Source organism: Urocitellus parryii, chromosome 11, assembly GCF_045843805.1.
Source record: "Urocitellus parryii isolate mUroPar1 chromosome 11, mUroPar1.hap1, whole genome shotgun sequence".
NCBI classification, from domain to species: domain Eukaryota; kingdom Metazoa; phylum Chordata; class Mammalia; order Rodentia; family Sciuridae; genus Urocitellus; species Urocitellus parryii.
Genome location: NC_135541.1, coordinates 39,636,048 through 39,659,680, shown reverse-complemented (window position 1 = coordinate 39,659,680; position 23,633 = coordinate 39,636,048). Strand labels below are relative to the sequence as shown.

Below are 23,633 nucleotides of genomic sequence, written 5' to 3'. Positions count from 1 at the left end.
GCTTAGCATGCTTGGTCCCAGAGGAAGGACAGCGAGAGTCCACTGATGTTGGAGAGGTCATTTGTGCTCTTTAAAGTCCCTGCAAATATCAGAAGAATGTTAAACCTACGTGTACTAATTATCTGCTCCTCTTCTCTTGCCCACAAGGGCAGGAAGCCACCTATTTCTCCCCAAATATAATGAAATTCTGCATAGAGTATATAACAACAACAACAGATATTTGGATAATATCATAATCATAATCCTCTTATGATTAGCATTCCTACAAAGCTTATTTTCTGCTACTTTATTTCATCTGATTCTCCATCTCTATCAGATTGGTAGGCATCGCTCTTCCAATTTTTATATGAGGAAACAGAATCAATCAATAAAGTGTCAGCTAACTTATAGAGAAAGTACATAGTATGTGTCAGACATTGTCCATGGTTTTTTGAATATCTAGATTTATTTAATCTTTATTACAATGCTGTGAAATGAGTACTATTATTATTCCTGTTTTGTAGATGAATAAACTTAGACCCAGAGAAGATTAGTAATTTACCCTGGGTCACACGGGTAATGGATCAAACAGAAAGAATTTGAACTCAGATGGATGGACTCTAAAGCCTGGCTCAAAATCACACAGCTGAAAAGAGGTGAAACTAGGATTCAAACCTGGGCCCATCTAACTCCAAATCATGTGTCTACTTGGGAAGAGTGGTTCATGTCTGGATGCTCAACATGGGAGTGTTCTAAGCCTTTTCCATCCACTAACTTATTTAATCCTCAACATTTAGCAGTTGAAGAATCAGAGCCACAGAAGTAAAGGAACTTGGTTAGTAAGCTAGCAAGTGGCAGAGACAGCGTTCACTCCCAGGCACTTTGAATCGAGAGCCATGATTCTTACCAGTTCACTAACAGCCTCTCTCCCCTGCAGCTCACCCAAACCTGGTCACACAGGAATAAAAACCAAATTGCTGGTCAGTGGAGTTTTGCATCCTTTGCCTGGTGTGAGTGTCACAGGAAAGTTTCTATCTGTGCAAAGTCTGGAGTTTCCAGGCACTGGTAGCCCTGTTTACTCTGCTGAGCTGTTTGCTCTGTGGGGACAAAAGTTGACAGTGGTGACAGTGCCATTCACTGTGTGGCTTTCCGTGCATCTGGGAGCCTTTCTGGATCTCCTGTCACATGGAGAAAAGGAAGACAGAGGCCTGGGCCTGGAGGGCACTGGCAGAGATGTCTCTTCTCTGTGTTGCCCTGGGTGGTCTCCGTTTGCCTGGCTCTAGGTAAGTGATAGTTATGCATGCCAGAACCCAGAGCAGGGGACACACAGCTTCATAATGCTGAGCGACTCTTTTTTGCCGCGTGTCTCTGGGCTGAGGAGCATCCCTTGAAGCAATTTGCATGCTTCTCATAAAATAGTATCAATGATTCCCTTCAAATTATTGTGGAACCAAGTAACTGGCTTCAACAAAGGTTCCTGTTGAGAAAGTGACATGTTTAAATGTATTTTGTCATGCTAAGAAGAATAGGGTCCTTGTTCTATATTCTGAACAAAGCTTTGGTCTGACTCTTTAGGCAAAAAAGGTTTGCTGAATGTGGAAAAGGGAGTGAATTCATCTGAATGATTTTAACCTATGAGAGCGACCCACTGGACCTGTTTATAGATCCAGTCTTTGGGTTCTCAGCTCCCCACCCCCTACCTCTCTTGCTCTCTCTTACACATTCCAGACATTTCCAGCTATTAAATGCTGATTTATTTCATTAGTAGAATTCGGTAGCTCAAACTTGGGCTGCCGTGAAAGAGGACCCGTGGTTTGGCAATTTGAGGACCCTCCTAGTTCAGGAGAAGCCCCTGTCATGAGATACTGAAGCACTCAGGACCCCAGACCTCCTCGTGAGCACTCCTACAGACAGAGATCTGTTAATGCCATTCCTTTTACTTATTCCAAAGCGGTGACCTGATCATGTGCCCTCATTTAGTGAGAGGAGTGCCAAGTCCCCCTGTTGGATACTCCCTCTGGATGAGCTCTGCTGCCTGCTCAGCCCCCATTAGGCACCTCACCTGAGACCAGGACTGTGAGCCTTCACCACCCACTGCACACTCAAATAGACTGTTGGAATGATCAAGGCTCACAGCTTGGCTAGCATGAAACAGAGAAGCCTGCAGGGCCCAAGGGATTGTACCTGGAGCAGGGCTCCTGGAGAAACCACTGTAACCTTACCTATACAGCACTGGGCCCTGTGCACAGCCCCTTCTTGGGCTCCAAGGATATGAAGAGGAACACGGTACAACAAACTCGTATCCCCTTGGAGAATGATAACACGTGAGCACTCACTCCCTGTCCTGCTGCAAGAGGTGGTAGAGGACCACACAGGAAACAAGAGGGAGTAACCAGCTCTACTGGGCATGGGGTCTGGGAAAGGGGACGGGTGTGCCAGGCAGAGGAACCGCATAAGCAGAGGCATGGAGGTGTGAGAGAGCCTGGCTTGTTCCTAGCATCCAAGTGTATTTCAGTAGCCGTGAGCACAGAGCAAGCTGGAGCAACAGGGGAGGGGGTGACGTAGGAATAAGCAGGGGTCTGACAGCAGGCAGAGTTGGGGGACACTGAGTGCCAGCTAAGGAGCTTGAACCTATGGTGTAGGCAGTGGGGAACTTAATAAAGGGCAAAGCCATCAGAGTTATAATTAGGGAGCTTCACTCCAAGGTAGGGAATGGAGGTCTGAGGGGACAGTGCATGCTGGGAGTACTTACTGAACCTCACAGCGGTGTCACCAGGGGTGTTATTTCTTATTCGCTCTGTGTGGAAGAACAGATTGACCTCAGAGGAGGAAGGTTCACCCATATGCAATGACCCCTTGCCTGGACCCAAGTTTAAGGTTCTCACCTTTACGTGTGGCTCCAACCCCCTGCAATCCTGGAACCAGTGTGTATTTGAATTTCAGACACCAAAGCAGAAAAAAAATGTAGCTAGTTCTAGAGCAGAAAATGCTCCTTCATTTTAGCTAAGAAATCTCCTTTATTTTAACTAAGAAAATTTTTCATTTTTATTTACCTTTGTAACCAGGTCACGTGGTCATAAGACCCATTGATTATTGCTGATGGCCACTGTGCCAGGCAATTTCACACATGACCTCTCATCCCCACAGCTGCTCCAGGGAGGTGTTATTGTCCACAGTTTTACAGAGAAGAAAACTGAGACCTAGAGAGAGACGTTAGCTGTTCCAGGGTTACTTCCTAACGACATAGTAGAAAATGGATTCAAATCCAGTTTCAAGGGCATCAGTTTCCAGACCCCCCATCTGCTCTCTGCATTATTCTACTGCTTACTCATGTACTTTCCCTCTCCACCTGCCTGGTGTAGCAGACTTACTGGACTCTCATGTCAGCTCTCTATCTCTGGGCCATACATTTGTTGCCTTGAGATGTTGCTTTAAATTTTGTGTCTATAACAGCAAAGGACAGAGAGAAAAGAAATTGAAAACCTGCCACCCAGAAGCTGCCCACTTCTAGCAAAGAGGAAGGATGTTGTTTGCAAAAGGGATCCAGCAGCCTAACAAATTGTGTGTGACAAGAAAGTTGTTGTGTCAGGGCATTTCTACAGAAAGCCAAAAGATATTGATGCACCCCCCTCCATATAAGCTGATGACTTGAAATTTACTGCTGACCTAATCCTGCTCTACTTGATGGATCCATCTTTATTTTGATCAGAGATGCCTGTTAGAAAGAGAGAGGGAGACCTGGGCCCAGTGAGATATGTCATAATGCTGGCAATGGCATTCCATGCACCCTGAGGAAAGGAAGACCCTTGCCAGCTCTTAAGTAAGGAGCACATGTTCAAGATATTTTTCAAGGGTGTTTATCGTAGCATTTCTTGCATTTGCAAAAGCATTGAGAAATTATGAATGCTCCTCAAAAATAAAAAGAATAAATTAAAAACCATAGATGTCCCAAGATAGAATTCCCAGATAAAAGGAATAAAAGAAATGAAATAGGTCTTATAAATCACCCTGGAGAGGCCTCACAAAGGCATCGTGGATGGGCAGAAGCAAGTTGCAGAATCCCATGCACAATATGAGGTGAGCAAACCAAAGCAATATTAATATAGAGTGGATATTTGTGAAAATATTTAAGACACGGAAAGGATCCACACACCAAATTTTCATAATGGCCCTCTCCAAAGAGGAGAGAAAAAGAACCAGGGCTAGCATAAAACACACGTATCCAATTTATAGGGATTTACATGTTAAAACAAAAGACTTAAAGCCAGGGTGCCAAAAAGTTAGCAGCTGTCAATCTGGATGTGAGTACCTGGGTGGTTTTCATTCTATTGTTTGTACTTCTATAGGCATGTTTAAATTTTCAGAGTTATGTATATACAGAGGATTTTGAATGACCTAAGTCAAAGCAGTTGGTTAAAATGTCCTTCCTGCTTGTTTCCAAAGACATTCACAAGGGTGAAAGGCAAGTGTAATCTTACTAAGGTCCCAACTGGACCCCTCCTTTATGGGGTTTCATGCTATTCCCAGGAATTAAAGACACGATTGAATGCTGTCTTTTCTTTCGGATTTGCATTTTGTAGCACTAACAAACCACATGCATCTTATCTAATGTAATTTACAAACATACTATTTATGCTGCTGATTACTTCATTATATTGCCACTCCATAATGAAAATTGGGTGCAAACATGAGAGATCTGGTGCTTATAACGACTCCTTACCCAGTTCCTTCTGTAAGTGATCATCTTGCCCATTAACAGGCTTTCAAATCTCAGGGAGGAAAATAATTGTGACTTTTAATAGCTAGTGTGTACATTCCTTACTCACTCAGTCTTGTCTGTGGCCCAGAGTTGGTTTGATAGTTGCAAAAAAACACAATGTAACTGTTTTGTAGTTGAAATAGGAAGAGGGTACCCTGCAGAGCTGTCAAATACATACTTAAGAGAAGCCAAATCACAGACAATATTGTTTTGTCAAACGTGGGCAAATGAGTAGATAGGAGCCCATTCTGAGACCCCCCGCTGGCTGTGCAGCATCCAGCCTCTAGTAACCATTTTAAAGTATCCACCTGTGGTTTCCAGTAGTCTTTGACCTTTCGTTAAAGATCCAACTTTACTAGGCAATTGATTTTTGCTGGTCTCTGGGGCAGTCATGGAGATGGATTTCACTGTAGTTAATATTACCCTCTTTTTAGGGCTTTTGCCAAGTGAGAATGTATTGTTAACGACCTTGTCTGGAGTGACACCCCGTGTATGAGACAGTAGAAGTGTGATCCTCTCCCTAATGACTCAATCTTGGACACGGGAATGAGAGGTTGGAGGGGATGGTTGGAGTGGACGCTGGGCCCCTTTCCTTCCAGACAACATGGGGCAACTGGCATAGCTCATGTACTAGAGCCAAACAGACCACTGCTCACATTCCAACAACACCGCATACCAGCCTGCCACCGTCCCTCAGGGCCATTTTCCACATATGCCCAGGTGCTGATGTTCCGCAGCTGCCTTCTAGCATTGCTGTGAGGATCGAGTGGGAGAGCCTGTGTAAAACACCTGGCCTGGCATGTGACACGCATGTCTTGACTGCCCAGCACATCTTTGTTGTGTTGTTTTTTTTCCTGTCATCTTCTTTTCAGGTTTGAAAAGGATCACAAATTAGAAAGAATCTTAGGATGTCATACTGTCTTTCACTTGGGAAGAAAAAATCGTAAGGCGCCCATTATTACAGATGGGGCCATTGGAGGCTCAGGCAGAGTAATAACAGGCGTGTCCTGGTTTGTCCCAGGAACTCAACAAAAGCATTGCTTTATCTTCGCCATGTCCTTTAGGTCTTCTGTCATTCGACGGCTCTGCAGACATACTGTCTGTCATCTGCCCCTTCATCCCCTGACTCACCTCCACAGGCTCCCGAGGACCTTGACTGTGACAGCCAGTCCCCCCTGGCCTGCCTTGTACAGTGACCCTCAAGGCTTGTCCTTATTGGGTTGCCTCTCAAGAGCAGTCTCATCCTGTTTCACAGCTCCTCATGATCAGATGCATCCTCTGGCACAGATCTCCCCTCCTGAGTTCCCACCCCAGAGAGGAACCGTGTGCTGAACGTGTCTGTGGTAATGTGCCTTGAGAATCTGGAATTCCATACACCTCTGCCATCTTCCCCTGAACTTCCCCTTTTCTCCTGCATTACCCCTCTGCCTACACTCTCACCCTGGAAACCAGCATCAGCCTAAGCTCTTTCCTGTCTCAACTCCTCTGTCCCATCCAATGATCCAGTACTTTCTACCCATTCCACCTGATACCTGTCCAGCCCACCCTCTCTCCCCGGCTGCTGCTGCAGCGCAGGTTCACACCACTCATTGGTATCCTCACCCGCCTCCCTGCTGCAGCCCTGCTCTCCCTACCCCCACCCAGCCTGCACTGGTCCTCAATCGTGGCTCTGCCCACGGGAACTGCATGCTCTGAAACCTTGCCTATAGGGTAAAGCTCCACAGAGCTAAGACATGCGACATGTGTCTTACTCTAAGACAAACTGAGTTCCAGAAGGCAGAATCTGTGTCCTATTTCTCTGTATCCCTCATAGCACAATACCCTGAATATTATTTGTTCTCTGCAAATATTTCTTAGACTGTTAGCATGAATTGGCACCTCAAAGACCTTCTAGTGCAAACCTCTCATTTTCAGGAGAATAAAACAGAGGCTTAGAGATGGAGAGTGAATTGCTGAGAATCACATCTAGCTACCTTCTGGGTACTTTGTAAAGTGCTTTCCCATTCACTATCATTTTTATTCCAAGAAATAACATTATGAGGTAGACATGATTAACCCCATCATATAGATGAGAAAAGTAAAGGTTATACCAGTTGAAAATCCAGGCTGAGATCACCCAAGTGCTTAATGGACTGTCTTTTGATTCAAGTTCAGTACTCTTTTGTCCACAGCTAGCCATAATGTCAGGAATTTACTGCATGTTCAATAAATATTTATTGGATGAATTAGCCTATACTGGATAATCAACTAATAGCCTTGCACAGGTGAACAAATATATATTTACTGGGTGGATGGACAGATGGCTGGAGGTGTATGAATTCCCTTCTCTACTTAATGCTGTTCTTTTATAATGACTTTTTTAGAGGTGAAAGGTTGTGTCCCTTTGAGTCAAGTACAGTCAACAGGAGCCTTACTAAGAGCAGACAGACTCGGAGTGTGGCTGTCCCCCTGATGCCTATTGATTGTGAACTGTCCAGCTGGTCCTCTTGGACTGCCTGTGACCCCTGTCAGAAGAAAAGGGTAAGAGCCCAAGCCATGGGGAGGGTTAAGCTTCCTGGAGCCCTTGTCCACCACAAAACTGGCCGAGGAACCGCACTCAGTGCCTGGTACATAGTAGGCCCTCAGGAATGTTGGATGATTGAGTCCACGGGACTTTTCCCTTTGGGTTTTCAAGTGAAAGCAATCAGAACCTTTCTTTGGTCCTTTGGTGTTTTCCAAACCCATCTGTCCTTGCAGATTCCTAGTTAGGCTTCCTGTCTCCAATCTGCTCTCTCCACCCATCTTTCATGGTGCAGCCGGAGAAAGCTAAGTCTGAAAACCATTCCAAGTCTACACCATAGCCCTGAGGATCAGGACCCAACTAGTGTTAACCTAACCTGGCCTGTATCTCCATGCAGTATCCCCCCGGAACATGGGCATTCCTTCTACCACCCCACTCTCTGCTTCTTTCATGCTGCTTTCCCAGCCAAGAGTGGCACCCCTCCTGTCCTTCACTGGCAAGCACCTGCTCATCATTTGAAATTCTACTCAGGGCCGTCTCCTCGGAGAAGCCTTCCATGACTGCTCTTCAGTCTCACCTGCAGTTAGACAGAGCAACCTTTCCAAGCATCAGTAAGTCCCGTTACCCTGTGTCCTGGCACTGCTCACACTATGGTGTTCATTATTTACTTTGACTAAGCAGTAAACTTGTAAAGACATATTCCATTCTGTGCCCCAAGTGTGCATTCCAGTGTCTGCAAATAGCTGCTTCCTAAGTATTTGTTGGAGCTCATTCTATTTTGTGACATCTTTGCAAGGCAGCAGAGATGGTTGCTATCCTTTTGGTTAGAATGACAGTTAAACAGAGGTTTATCAGGTAAGTGACTTGTTGGGGTTCCCTAGTCGTCCACACAAACCTTGAATTCAGGTCACTGGATCCTTGTCTACGGTTCTCTCCCCATGAAACCACAGTCTCTGCGGTGTTTGCCCTTCAGTCCCCCTTGTCCTAGGAGGATGGACGCAGGATCCCAGCTCTGAGAACAGAGGATGTTTCAGAGCGGAGAGAATGTCACTATGTCCCTGGCTCGTTGGGAAACCAAGCCTGTCATGGATAGCACTCTAAAGAGGCTGTGGAAGTAGGCCCGAGAAAATTACGCAGTTAATTGGATCAATGGGGAGAGCCAGGCAGGATCATTCTGTTCCCAGAGTAGGTTTTCTTGCTGAAGTTATCAACATTGATCCAATTATCTGGATAATTGCTTCATCGGCTGCATAAACTAGGAAGACTCCGCATGAGCCAGCCGGCCAGAGCTCCACACTCCAAATTTGCTGCAGACTCCCCCCGGCCAGACCTCATTCCTAGCTGCAGGGTCACCAGCTGTGGGCTTGACAAAACCTCTCAGCCTGGTCTCGAGGTGTACTCCTTCCATCATTTCCACCCTCCTCAGACTCACTTGGCTTTCTGTGAGCATGGTTTTATTTTATGCTCATTTTCAAATTAACATTTAATATTTGTACTTTTATGGAGTATCATAACTTGATGCATGTATGATAATCAAATCAGGGTAATTAGCATTTCCGTCTCCTCAGACATAATCATTTCTATGTGTTGATGTGTTGGGAATATTCAAACACTTCTCCCACAGTTTTTTTGAACGGTAGAAGTAATTGTTGTAGATGACAATCACCTATTGTGCAACAGAACCTTAGAATTCCTTCCTCCCTCTGTGTTTTGCACCACCACGATCCATCCTCTCTTATTCCCCTCTCCTCTACACTCTCCAGTCTTTATTCTACCCTCTATTTTTAGCTTCCACACATGAGTGAGAACATCTGTCCTTCTATGACTGGCTTATATCACCTAACCTAATGTCCTCCAGTTCCTTCTATGTTGCTGCAAATGGCAGGACTCCGTCCTTTTGATGGCTTCATAATATTCCATTGTGATTTCACCACATTTTTGGAAATCCATTCATTTGTTGACAGACCTATTGGTTGATTCCTTATCTTGGCTATAGCAATGCAATAAATGTGAGTGTGTAAGTATCTCTTTGATATAATGATTTCCTTTTCTTTAGCTATATATGAAATATTGGGATTGCTGGATCAGGTGGTAATTTTTGAGGAACGTTCATGTTATTTTCCATAATGGCCAAAATAATTTACATCCCCACCAACAGTGTCTAAGAGTTCCTCTTTTTCTGAATCCTTGCCATCTGTATATCATCATTTTAAAAATACCTATACAGGTTATTTGCACATTTTGAAGTCTTTGGGTCTTTTTGGTTGTTGAATTGCTTTAGTTCCTTACATATTCTGGATATTAACCTCTTGTCGGATGAACAGGTTGCAAGTATTTTCTTCTGTTCTGTACTTTGTCTCTTTTGACACTCTTGATTGTTTTCCCTTGCTGTGAAGAAGCTTCTGAGTTTGATATAAACCTATTTGTCTAGTTTTTCTTTGGTTATCTGTGCTTTTGAAGTCTTATTTTTAAAGAATTCTTTATCTATACCAGTGCCTTCAAGTGTTTCCCCTGTGTGTTTTCTAGTAATGTCATCATGGAGGGTCCTAGGTCCTTGATCCTTTGTGAGTGGATTGTTGTATATGGTGAGAGAGGGGAGTCTCTCATCATTCTTCTACAGATGTATATCCAGTTGCCCTGGCACCATTTTGTTAAAAAGACCTTTCTCTGGTGCACACTCTTGGTGCCTTCCGTTGACTATGAGTATGTGGACTCATTTCCAGATTCTCTGCTCTGCTCTGTTGGTATATGTGTCTGTTTATGCCACACCCGTGCTGTCTTGTTACTCTACCTTTATGGTGTGTTTTGAAGTCAGGTAATTGTGAGGCTTCCAGCTTTGTTCTTTTCACTCAGGGTTACTTTGGTTATATGGGGTCTTTTGTGATGTTATATACATTTTGTAATGTTTTTCTAGTTCTATAAAGATCATCCTGGGCATTTTGATGGGGGTTGCACTGAATCGCACTGAATCCGTAGGTCATTTTGGATAGCATGGACATTTTATCAGTATTAATTCTTCCAATCCAGGAACATGGGATGTTTTGTGTCCTCTCATAATTTTCAATTTTGTATCTTTTTATAATATTTGTTATAGATATATTTTACTTCCTTGTTTAAATTTATTAGTAGGTATTTTATATTTTGTGGATAGTGGAAATGATTGCTTTTAAATTTATTTTTCAGCCTCTTTGTTATGAGAGGATACAAATGCTACTGGTTTTTTGTATGTTGACCTGTGACCTATAAGTTGATGAGTTTATCAGTTCCAACAGTGTTTTGGTAGAGACTTCAGGTTTTTCTAGATATAACATCATATCATCTGCAAACAGATCATTTGACTTCCTCCTTTCCAATTTTTATTTTTTTTCTTTTGTCTCATCCCTCTGGCTATGACTTCTAGTACTATGTTGAACAGGAATGGTGAAATTGGACATCTTGTTTTGTTCTAGTCTAGAAGAAATGCTTCTAGCTTTCTCCCACTTAGCATACTGTTAGCTGTGGGATTGTCACAAATGGCCCTTCTTGTGTTCAGGCCTATTCCTTTTGTGTGTCTGACTTGTTGAGATTTTTTTTTTCTCTCACAAACTTCTTTGCAAGTCTTATCTCTCTCCTGACAGGTTCTGCCTTCCGGAAGGAAGTCCAATGGAGCATGGGTGAATGATTGTCCATATTTATTTTCTGGATTTCCATAGCCACAAGTACAGATGCCATATAAGTAACAATGAAGCCTTATTAATGTCATTGCGCAGAGAGGAGGAGAGGTGCTATGTTATGGTTTGGATATGAGGTCTCCCCCCAAAACTCATGTGTGAAACAATGCAAGAAAGTTTGGAGATGAAATGATGGGGTTATGAGAACCTTAACCCCATCTGTGAATTGATCCCCTGATAGTGATTAACTGAATGGCAACTGTAGCCAGGTAGGGTGTGGCTGTAGGAAGTGGATCATTGGGAGACATACCTTTGGGGTTTATATTCTCTAAGTGGTGAGTTTAGTCTCTCTCTCTGCTTCATGGTGTGGTATCTTGAGCTGCTTCCCTCCACCACAATCTTCTGCCATGATGTTCAGCCTCACCTTAATCTTCAAAGAATGGAGTTGGCCATCTAGGGACTGAGACCTTTTTCTCCTCTGATTGTTCTTGTCAGGTCTTTTAGTCACAGCAGTAAAAAGAAAGCTCGCTGAAACAAGCTGCTCTCCTGGTTTACCCCCCTTTTGTACACAATCTTGATTCCAACCAACATTTAGAAACCAGCCAAATCTGATAACTCTCTTCTTCTTTTAAGTCCATATTACGAGGCTGGTAAGATGATTTACCTGCCCCTGCCTTGTGTCCCTCCTGCTCTCCCAATCTCCCTCTGGCTCTCTTTTCTCCAGTCACAATGGATATTTGGCTCTGCTTTGTCTCTTGATCGTTTGTTTTGTCTCTTGGCTTTGGTCCAGCTATTCCCTCATCCGGGTTGTTCTCCATCCTCACATCCACTCTCCGTGTCTGCCTGATACTCCTCCTGGAGTTTGCAGGAAAGAATCACATTTCAGCCTGGATGTCACTTATTTCAGAAGCCCTCCACCATCCTCTGAGTTTGCACAGGGGATTCTACATGAGCATAGAAAGCGCTCGGTATTCCCCCATCATGTTGACATTACACCGTGTTGTCACTGCTAGGGGCCGATCACCACCATCATCATGGTGCCAAAGGCAGGTCAGGGGACATTGTTATGATTAAAAACCAACCAACCAGCAAGCAAGGAAAAATGACATCTACCTTTTTAAACAAATAGGTCAATCAATATTTTTTGAATAAATGAATAAGAAGGTTGACATAGAGCAAAATTGACTGCTGAAAATCATTAATAATAAAAGAAAAATAACTATAAGAAACTGAGTGCCTGCTATATATCAGACAAACATAATGAGATCAAAACTATGCATTAAGTTTAAACTCCATAACTGTACATTTAGGTAATTTATTATTCCCAGCTTACAGATGAGTAAATTGAGATCCACACAGATTAAGTTACTTGGCTGATACCACAACTAGAAAGTTCAAGCCAGTTGGGACTGCAAAGCACGTAACTTTTCATTTATAACATATTGATGCCTTAAGGAATAAATGAGTATACGTTAACCCACTTAAGTAATTAAACTGAGTTTATGTTTTGTTATTGAACTAGATTCGTGAATCCACTTACTAACTTTTGTCTCTAAAGCCTGTGCCTTTTCTAATTCAGCAAATCTTGAGAGATCACTGCAGAAACAGATTCAAGGCAAGGCACCCACCCTTAGAGAGTTCAAAGTCCAGTTGGAGGAAGACTCAGGTGAAGACATCCTTAGGGATACACAATAGGGGACATGCAAGGGCAGGGAGAGCAGTGAGGAGATGAGCCCACCTCCTGGCTGGGGACCCCTCTGCACACAGCCTCCCTCATCTTCTGAGGTCCCTGAATCCTGCTCTTTTTTGCTACAGTACAGGCATGCCTATCTCCTCCAGCCTGCTCAGTTCCATGGGGAGCCGTGCGACTTCTCTGACAAGGAAGTTGAAGACTGTGTTACCAGCAGACCATGCAGAAGTCAAGTGCGATGCGAGGGCTTTGTGTGTGCACAGACTGGTACAAAGGGGCATGGGGGCAGGTGGGGAAATCTGGAGAAGGAGACAAAGGCTCATGATGATGGAGGGACAGGCTATGAGTAGTGCGCATGACCGGGGTCATGGGACAGGACAGGAGGACTCTTTGTCCTCCAATATCCAGTCTCCTTTTACATGGATTATTTCTTGAAAAAGAAATCCCTATAATGTAGATGTCATTATTATCCCAATTTTACAACCTATAAAATTGAGACTCAAAGAGCTAACTTGCCCAAGATCATACAGCAGGTAAGAAGAGCTAGAGCTGCAGTTAGAAACTGGGGGCTTCTATTTATATTCACTGAACTCAAAAGTATGAGTGCTAGAATGAGAAATCCTGGATCGGTCTTATTTTGACTTTGTGACCTAAGAGAGGTCACTCAACATTTTTGCACTTGGGTTCCGTCAATAGAAAAATCAAGGGAGATGCTAATACCTTACCAGTCTTTTATAAGCATACAGGGACATATTGGACATAAAATTCATAGACTGTCAGCTCTACTAGCTCTCCCAGAGCCCTGAGGTTGGGCACAATGTGGCCAAACCTGAAACAATTAAGTTGGGTGACCAGCATTGCTTGTCTCTGAAAAGCATCTTTGGAGAGATAGGCCCAGTCACTTATATTTCTGCATCACCAAGTCCAAAATAATCCCCAACATGATATGATCAGTAAAAAAAAAATCTTGATTATTAGAAAGAAGGAAAGAAAGTAAGCAGGACAGATGGACAAAAAGAAGGAAGCTACAAATGAGTATTAATCCACTGCAGAATTCAGTAAACACTTGTCATTCCAACCTAACTAATTTAATTCATTCAAATAAATATAGGTCTCCCTGTTTCTCCAAGTCTCTGGCAATAATAAGGGCTGTTTGACCTAAATTATCTAGATGGGAGTTTCAACTCTCTATATTCACTATACCCAAGTGGTTTGTGCTTCAAGATCTTTCAAAAAAGAGATAGGGATTCTTAGAGCAATTTCGAGGGCTTATTGCAAATGCAAAATTCCATCTAATAAATCTGGTAGACTTTTTTACAGTGTATCTACGGACTCATTATGGCCAGTGTTCCATGATTCTGGCCAGAGTCATCATGGTTATTCGTGCAGGCTTTAGTTTAAATGCTTGTAAGAAAGATTTGAAGACCAGATTGTTATTTTTCTGCCTTTAACATCCCAAGAACATGGCTTGAAAATGACCTCATACATCTAAGGAAACAAGGCCACCTATCTATCTTATGGGCTTTATCTCAAAACGATATACAAATAAGAAAGGAAGTTAGGTCAGAGGGGGAAAAAATTTAAAGGAAGCAAAAGTGAGGTGATTTTTCACAGTCCAAATGGCATATGGTGCTGAAGGTATTATAGATAGATAGGAGGAAGGAATTCATGATGAGACTGGTAAGAGTTCTAATCCTGCGGTAAATATTCAGTAGCCGTGTGGACTTCGCCCACAAAAAACACTAGCAGTAGTAATACTACCACTTTCTCCGTACCTACCTGAGCCAACACTGTTTCATTTACTATTTCATTTAGAAAGAAGGAAAGAAAGACTGAACAACCTTATGGGATAGGTAGGATGACTTCTCCATTTCACAGGAGAGGAAACTGAGGCAGGGGAGGTTAAGGAGAGCAGGTGGATGTTTGCAAGACCTCTTCCCAGTCTCATGGGAAGGAGGCCAGTCTGCTCAGTCGGCTTCCCATCTGGACACTTGGCCTCTGCTTCTCAGGCTCTTTCCCTGTTTCCACTTTCCCCTTACAGAGTGGTTCCAAGCAAAGTCCCTCAGTGCTTTTCAAAGACAACTCTGACCTCTTTGGGGAAGGTGGTGGCAAGAAAGGAATAACTCGTTAGTTATATTATTTTATTATAGTATGTTATATTCTATTATAATTCATTACCAATCTGCCCTGATACATGAGAACTCATCAAAACAGACATGAAAGTCCCAACCCTGTGTCTGGAAGCTGGTAGCACTTATCACTCAGCTGCCACATGATCACAGCAATCCTCTTTCTCCATCCCAGGGAGGTGTGTCAACCGCAGACTTCTTTGCAATGGGGACAATGACTGTGGAGACCAGTCAGATGAGGCAAACTGTAGAAGGATTTATAAAAAATGTCAGCACAAAATGGAACAATATTGGGCGATTGGCAGTCTGGCCAGTGGGTAAGTGATGGTCTTTTGACTCTGTAGATAGGAAGGCCCCAAATTAAATGGAAATCTGGAAAACAGAGAGGTAAGGGGCTGAAACCAACAGTTTCATGCTTTCCTTTCTGGAAGAAAAAAGTAAAAGGCTATTGTAAATGGGTGCCTGTGGCTGCTCTCTGGGGACATTTCTGAGTGGCTGCAGAAGCACATCCCATGAACAGACACGGGCCACAGGAGGTCCAGCTTCGCGATGCTGTACAAGGAGACCGCTATGGCTGCTTCAAGGCAGGGATGAACCTTTTCCTCACACCCACGTTGTGACCGTGTCAGGCACTTTCTAACCTCCTCTGACAACTTGTCTGGTAGGTTTTCTCCATAGTCCTCAGCCTTGGCCAGGCTAGCAGAGAGCCTACTAAGTGGTTAGTGAGGGAATGGATTCCCAGGATGTGCCTGTAATCAGTGTGTTTCTGGGGGGATCTCTAAGATGGCCCAATCCTCAGGTGAGGTCAGAAGAGCCAGGTCACATAGGGCCAAACGGGTCTGGTACTCAACAAACCTTTTGTAGCTGCTGAATCTGTTGGTGGAAGGGTGAGTCCTTCTTATCACACACACCATTGTCATTGATGCATGATGGGACAGGGAACAGGGACTCTTAATGGAATTCTTCTCTCTAAACAAAAACCAGATCTCAGTTCCTAAGGGTTATGGTCAGGGAGACATTCTTCATTTGGGAGTGGTAGACTCCCCTTGGGACCACCTCATAAACTAGTTATTAGGGTCCCCACTTCTCAGGTAAGGAAATTCGGGCTTTGCAAAGTTAAGTAAGCTCCAGGGCCACCCAGCAAGAGGGCAGCAGAGTGGACATTCAAAGCCAGCAGTGGGGTCTAACCAGGCCCTGTAGGAAGGGACGTGCCAGAGAAGGAGCAGAGTAGGCTGGAGGAAGAGCAAGTGTTTCCGAGCGGCTGGGAACTAGGCCATTCAGGTGCAGCTCAGGAAGCTGGATAGGAAACTGGAACTCGGGTTTGACCAGGTATGGAGGGAAGGCTTGTGGGCCTGAGGAGTCTTCTGTTTCCTTCAGGGAGGGTCTGCCTGTTCAGCTGTCTCAACCTGAAATCTAACCTTCCCAACCCTTCTTTGCCTTTCTTACAGGATAAATTTGTTCACCAACAGTTTGGAGGGCCCAGTTCTTGATCACAGGTATTATGCTGGTGGATGCACCCCACATTATATTCTGAACACCAATTTTAGGAAGCCCTACAACGTGGAAAGCTTCACCCCCCAGGTAAGGGACAGCCCTCGGGACAGTGAAGGAGCACTGGACCAGGACCCGGCAACCTCTAGCTGTGTGGCCTGGGACCTATCACTCTGTCTTTGAATTCAGTTTCTTCTTGTGTGAAATGGGTGGTCCCCACCTCAGGGCACTGCACTGAGGATGACTGACATGTGTACACAGTGGAGATAGCAGCAGCCTACCAATGGCTCCCCCGAAGGCAGAGGCAGAGCTCAGAATCTGGAGTCACACACAGGCTTGGTGCCTCATCCGCTGGCCACCCTGTAGTCCTAGGTTCTCGGAGCCCCCATTTTCCTATCTTTAACGTGGAAGTCATAAAGGCTCTGTGTGCAAAAAGGAGAGGGGTCTAAGAATGTATGTATGGGTTTAATGGTGGGTCCCTGTTGACTCTTGTTACTCCCACGGTGACCAACAAGTGCTTGCCTATTAAAACAGGCTTTAGTCTAAACATTTCAAATTGTAAAATGCTACACAATCCAAGCATGTGCTTACAATTCATCTGTGCCCATCTCGAAGCTCCGCTCACGGAGTGGGATTTAGAATAGACTGTGTAACCGTGACGCACACACCTGCCGTCGGCCATCAGATGAGAGCACGCTTGGTCCCAGGCTTACCTTACACGAAGCTCCTTCCCCACTCTGGGCCTGTTTGCTCAGAGGATTTGGCTAGAGGATCTCATGGCGATCTTCATTTCTAAATCTACTCAATTCTGGAGGTTAGGCTGCCCCCTCTCAGCTCCTTCTCTTCTTCCTTTTCCCCCAGCTCCTAAAACTTATTGGCCAAAAAAGAAGAAAATAGCCTAGAGCCAAACACACCCTCCACCAAGGTGCCCAGTCTACCCCACATCCTCCATTTTCAAGAGGGAGCCCTTGGTGTAGCCACTCGTTATACAGGCTCAGGTCCCAGGCCAGGCAGGACACACTATCTCCATGCTATCCCATCAGGAGTTTCCCGAGGCTCCCATACATACATTTTTTATTGGGGGGGGGGGGTGTACCAGGGATTGAACTCAGGGGAACTCGACCACTGAGCCATATCCCCAGCCCTATTTTATAGTTTATTTAGAGACAAAGTCTCACGGAGTTGCTTAGTGCCTCACAGTCTCTGAGGTTGGCTTTGAACTCGAGATCCTCCTGCCTCCGCCTCCTGAGATGCTGGGATTACAGGCGTGGGCCACCATGCCCAGCTCCATGGCTTTTTCTGTTGGCTCTTCTCTGCATCAAGCAATTAGTCCAGCTCTAGCACACTGTAGGGGTACAGGGACTATCTGATGGGATGTACTGAACTGATTTGAGTAAAAGGAAATTTGAAAAATAAATGTTTTCTCTTCTTTTAGACTCAAGGAAAATATGAATTTGCACTAACTGAATATGAATCATACTCAGATTTTGAGCACAATGTCACAGAGAAATTTACTGCAAAATCTTCTTTCAGCCTTGGTTTTAAAATACCTAAAGTAGTTGAACTTGACATTAATGAGCAAAGCAATCAAGGCAAACATTATATTAGCAGAATCAAACGATTTTCTCATACGGTAAGTATCCATTTGTTGCTTTTAAACTTGTATGTGTTCCTTTGAAATTTCATGCCCACGGATGTGCCTGCATTCCTCATTACTCCCAGTCCTCACAATCAATGGAATTTCTGTTGTCTTGAAATTCATTAGCAAATAGTTTGGTGGGACATTAATTTTTTAGAAGGGTCAACAAAAGCTTTCTGTAATTCCTTTTTTATGGCTCTTAAAATTTTTATTTCTTTATTTTGTTTTATTTGTTCTTTTTAGATATACATGACAGTAGAGTATATTTTGACATATTATACATAACTGGAGAATAACTTCTTCTAATGAGGATCCCATTTTTGTGGTTGCACACGGTGTGGAGTTACAGTGCTCAACTATTCATATATGAACACAGGACAGTTATGCCCAATTCCTTCTACTGTCTTTTCTATTCTGATCTTCCCTCCCTTCCTTTCATTCCCCTTTTGTCTAATCCAGTGAGCTTCTATTCTTCCCCTGCTCCCAGTTTATTGTGTGTTAGCATCCATATATCAGAGAAAACATTCAGCCTTTGGTTTGGGGGGATTGGCTTATTTCACTTAGCCTGACAGTCTTCCGTTTCATCCATGTACTGGCAAATGCCATAATTCCATTCTTCTTTATGGACTAAGTAATATTCTAATGTGTACACATACCACAGTTTCTTTATTCATTCATCTGTTGAAGGACACCTAGGTTGGTTCCATTGCTTACCTATTGGGAATGGAGCTGCTGTACACATTGATGTGGCCGCGTCACTATAGTACACTGATTTTAAGTCTTTGGGGTATAAACTGATGAGTCGAATAATTGGGTCAAATAGTGGTTCCATTCCAAGTTTTCTGAGGAAACTCCATACTGCTTTCCATATTGATTGCACCAATTTGTAATCCCACCAGCAAGGTATGAGTGTATTTTTCCCCCAGATCCTCACCAACATTTATTGTTCATGTTATATTCTTGATAATTGCCACTTGGACTGGAATGAGATAGTTTTATTGGTTTTCAATAAGGTTTTTCCTCTGGTTTTCAGAAAGCTTAGGATATAGCTTTGCCAGACCAAAATACCTCCAGAGACTTCTTAACCCACTCCACTTTGACTTTTGTCACAGACTCAGATTGAAATTCATCTCTCTCATATCACCCAAGACTTCTTCTCTAACTTCTTGGGGCCTTGTGGTGACACTGATGGCACCATTGCTTTCCTCTTTCTCCTGCCTTCTTCCTGCTCCTTATCAATTTCCGTTCTGGGTTCAACATTCCTGCCTCTTCTTTACTTCACTCCCTCCTTACCCTGCTGTTGCCCTGGGTGATCTGCTGCTCACTTGCTCCTCTGCGGGGCGGGGACAAGCAGTGAGCCCTCATCCCTGCTCCACCCTCTCTGTGAACTCCAGCACTGCCCCATCCACTCTCCTGAGCCCCTCACCTGGCTGCCTTGCCCACGCTCCAAGGTCATCTCTACCTACTGAGTTTTCAGCCTATGTTAGTGGCATTGTCCCCTGGCACTTTTATAAGCTAAGAACTGCAGAATCATACTTGGCCCTCACTTCTGCTTCCTTCCCACATTTGTTGGTCACCCAGTCCTTCAGCACCACTCTCTGTTACTTTTTTTTTTTTTACCCTAACTCCTACTACATCTGAGTCAGCCCAGGTCCTTCCATCTCCTGCTCTGCTCCACTAACCAGTCTTCCTGTCTTCCAGTTCATGCCTTCATATGCGTGTGCTGCAGAGAGGTGTTTCCAATGCTGCTTCTAACCCTGTCATCTGTGCCCTGTTGCCCAAAGGTAAAGGGCAAAGCCTGTGATGATAGAAGAAGAGTAAAGGGAGGGGCAGCAGTGAATAGAATGTTGGAGAAGCAGGTGAGGGCAGAGTTGAATCAGAATCTTGAGTTCCAGGGAGAGGAAGGTGCATTTTTATCCCTAGCTGCTGAGAATTCTCAACCTGGGCATGATACAATAGGAAAGGAATCAGAGTCGGGCTTGGGGAGAGATCAAAACTGAAAGACCAGAGTGATTCATATAAGAGAAAAAAATGGTGAGGGGCTGAGTCCCTGCTGCTGAAATACTAACCAGGAGGAAGTGGATAGTAGTACTAGTTAGACTGTGCATGCCTTGGCTTCTCTGTCCTCATGTTCTGGGCTGTGCACTTCCTCAAGACAGAGACTGTCAAATGGCACTTAGTAGGTGCTCAAGACTGAACTGTAGCAATGAAGGATGGGACTGACTGAAAGGAACTTGCCTCCCCAGGAGGGGAGCAGTGGGTGGCCTTCCTTGTCCCCCGGCCTCTCTCCTCTTCCTCCCCGCTCACCTCCCTGTTCAAACGGCCAGTTAGAAGATGCTGACGTTGAATGAGGCACAGCATTAGAGACTTGGGACCTAGAGACATATGTCACATGATTTCTTTTTCCCCCATTTAAAACTACATTTTGTATTTTTTTTTAATTGCACATATTTATGGGGTAGAGTGTGATAATTTGGTACAAATATACAATGTGTAATGATCAATTCAGGGCAATCAGCATTTCCATCTCCTCAAAGACGTATGACTCCCACATGACATAAGAGCCTTCTAACTCCCCTCTCTCAGTGCTCCATAAGATATGTGATAAATTTCCCTTGCCTGCGTGCTCAAGGTCAAGTAGAAGAGGCCAACCGCCATGGAGTACGAGTCTCATCCCACGCTAGATGGGCTTTCCCGGAGGTTGGGATTGGCGGAAGCATTTTCAAGGCCATCATGAGCAGGATTACATATGATATTTTAAAACAAAAATCTTTGACCTCAAGGATCCATAACATAGGAGGCACCAATCCAAAGTGGAAGAGACCATGGCAGGTCAAATGTCCTTGATGGAGTATGTTTTCTGTGTCAGGCTGTATGTAGCCTTTGCACAAAGTTGTGATTCTGGCAGGGTCTTTGTGGTAGTTTACTACTATTATGCAACCATGCATGAGGACACTTCTTTCATAACCTCTCAGTTTTATTTATTTATTTTTTGTTAAGGTTAACACACAATCTGCTCCTTTTTGATTCTGACAACTTTTATAAACACATAAAGAGGAGACCCAACCTAAAAAGCTTCCATAAAGCTTTCATGAACAGAGTACCTATTGATTGCTTGGTAAGCAGGGGAAGGGAGAAGGATGAATCCTGAGCCCCTGGCAGGGGTGAGATCAAGCCAGGAAGGGGGATAGCCACAGGCAGGGCTTCAGGGCTGCACAGAGCTTCGGGTTTTAGGATTGGAGCAGAATGGGCCTCACAGATATCTTCTACCCTTGGCCATTTCCTCTGCCTACACCCCTGGAGAGGGACCTCTCACCCCAGGTGGTAAGAATACCTCCCAGAAGCTTATCCTTCTTCTGATATCTCCAACTTTCATTTTCTCCCATACCTCAGTGGACACCAAACTTTTTCTCTAAAGGACCAGAAAGGAAGTATTTCAGATTTTTCAGGACACTAGGGTCTCTGTGGCAGCAACTCTACTCTGCCGTTGTGTGCATAGCAGCTACAGCCAGTACACAAATTCACGGGAATGGCTGTGTTCTAATAAGATTTATTTACAGAAACACACAGCAGATTTGATGCAGGCTGAAGTTTGCCAACTCCTGCACACACTACCATATCTATCCTTCCTAAGACACCATTTTTACCTTTTGTTGTGTTGTTTGGGTTTTTTTTTTTTTTATCTTTTTTTGGAACTGGGGATCAAATCCAGGGATTTGTGACTGCGAGGCAAATGCTTTGCCACTGAGCTACATCCCAGTCCTACCATTTTTACCTTCTTGGGTGGCTTTTCTTCACACACTTTAAAAGACGTAAGCAAATAGATTTTTTTTTTTTTTTTTGCAAATTAGCAAACCCTGCTCCCTTCAGAGCAGCCCCGTGTGCCCCAACTGTGCTCTGCTGCGCCTGCTTCTTGTTACCCTTCACAGTCCCAAGGTGCTGCAGTCAGGAGGGGGGTTTAGAGCAAGCTTTCCCAAGCTGGAAAGGACATCAGGATATTCATGAGAATTGAAAAACTTGTCAAAGAGGCCGTCTTCTCTCAAATATCCTAAAGGAATCATAAGAGAGGTGACCCTGGGCTAAGAACACCAGCTGGTATTTGTAAAGTTCATCTTCTTGTTCCAGATTCCTAACTTTAAAGGTCTGCTTTTCCCATGTTGGTATTCCATTTAGAAAAGTAAGTTTCTGCACGCACGCGCTGACCTTGAAGGAGCACATTACAAGCTGAAATCCAGAAACCTCATGCTCCATCATGAATTCCTTCAGCGAGTCAAGCTCCTGCCCCTGGAGTACAGCTACGGGGAATACAGAGACCTCTTCCGCGATTTTGGGACCCACTACATCACAGAGGCCGTGCTCGGGGGCATTTATGAATACACGCTCATTGTGAACCAAGAGGCCTTGGAGAGAGCAGGTACACCGCCTGAGGGACTGTGGCTTGCCTGATGGGGCACAGGAGTGACAGGTTGATGGGAAGACTCTCATACCGGGGGTTGGGGGAAGATTAGAAGTTGGTCTTCCAGTTTTCCTTCTGCCTATTGGACTACAATGACACTGTCACATTTACAGCTCTCTCCTCCTCTTTGGACTTGTTAATGTCAATCTTTTATATACCCACTCTCTCTGTCTGGTCACATCCAGTGTCATGGCTCTAAATACCTTTAACATGCAAATAGCTCCTAATTTATATATTCATCCTGGATCTCTTCCCTGTACCCAACAGCTTATTTTATGTTGAAATGCCTCCTTGGTATCTCCACTTGAATATCTAACAACCATCACAAACTTAACATGCTCCAAAGAAAACTTGGAATATTCCCCCCACCCAATATGTTTCTCCACATCTCAGAAACGGTCCCACCACCCAACCAGTGGCTCAAGCCTAGAGTCAACCTCAATTATTTTTCTTTCCTTCCAATCTCTTAGTAAGTTCTCTCAGCTTTACCTCCAATCCCGTTTTTACTCTTGCCGCTGTGAACTCACTCTGGGGCCAGGGCTTCACATTCAAAATGTAATGGGCATGTGAATTATGGACAAATCTTGTGAGAAGTTGGTTCTGATTCTGTAGCTTTGGAGTGAGACCTGAAACTTTGCATTTTTAATAAGCTTGAAGATGATTCTGATGCTTGCTGCTGGCCCACAGATCACACTTTCCGTAACAAGTTCTCGGATTATCATTATAGTCTCCCAATTAGTATCCAACCCCCATCCTGCCCCTAGAATCCACCTTCTAGGCAGATATCTGACATCTTTCCAACTGGGAATGTCTCCATTTTGAGTCCCGCTTTCCAATCCAGTATTCAGTCCTACAGTGAAACCCTCATCTGGTTACATAGACTTCCATGGCAGAGCCAGGGCTTAGTTATAAATCCAGTGTACTTGCAAGAGGACACATGGTATATAATGTAAATTTATGTCAGCACAACCTCAGTTTTGCCAAGATCAGGAGCACCTTCCTCCATATCAGTGGTTCCAAAACTGTAGGGCAATGTATGATTGGTCTCACTTACGGAGTGTCACCAGTGTCCTGCACTGAAATCACCTCTCTATGAGGTCACACGTATATGACCACAGAAGCACTCTTTCTTGTAACACCTGCTAATGTCCCAGGGGATTCCTGTTTCAGGAATATGCTTTGGACCAATATTGCTAGAAATCCTAGTGGTTAAAGTTGCTCTTGTCTCTGTACCAGCCTCACAGGGCTATTGAAATTGTCTTCAAGTCATATCTGAGATTTTGCAAGACTAGGAGAGGATGCCTTGGGGATAATTAGGGGGAAGTAGGCAAGAGTCCAAA

At 44.1% G+C, this 23,633-nt stretch overlaps 1 protein-coding gene across 1 annotated transcript in view; it reads left to right on the top strand.

Annotated features, from left to right (window-relative positions):
• Positions 1-1,146: 1,146 nt before the first annotated feature.
• C8b (complement C8 beta chain) overlaps positions 1,147-23,633 on the top strand; it is a 34,959-nt gene continuing 12,472 nt past the window's right edge. Inside the window, exons 1-7 of the mRNA XM_026382586.2 lie at positions 1,147-1,262; positions 7,102-7,258; positions 12,704-12,845; positions 14,883-15,024; positions 16,156-16,288; positions 17,634-17,831; positions 22,011-22,251. Of these exons, the coding sequence (XP_026238371.2) occupies positions 1,165-1,262; positions 7,102-7,258; positions 12,704-12,845; positions 14,883-15,024; positions 16,156-16,288; positions 17,634-17,831; positions 22,011-22,251 (1,111 nt within the window). The 5' untranslated portion in view covers positions 1,147-1,164. The remainder of the gene's footprint in view (positions 1,263-7,101; positions 7,259-12,703; positions 12,846-14,882; positions 15,025-16,155; positions 16,289-17,633; positions 17,832-22,010; positions 22,252-23,633) is intronic.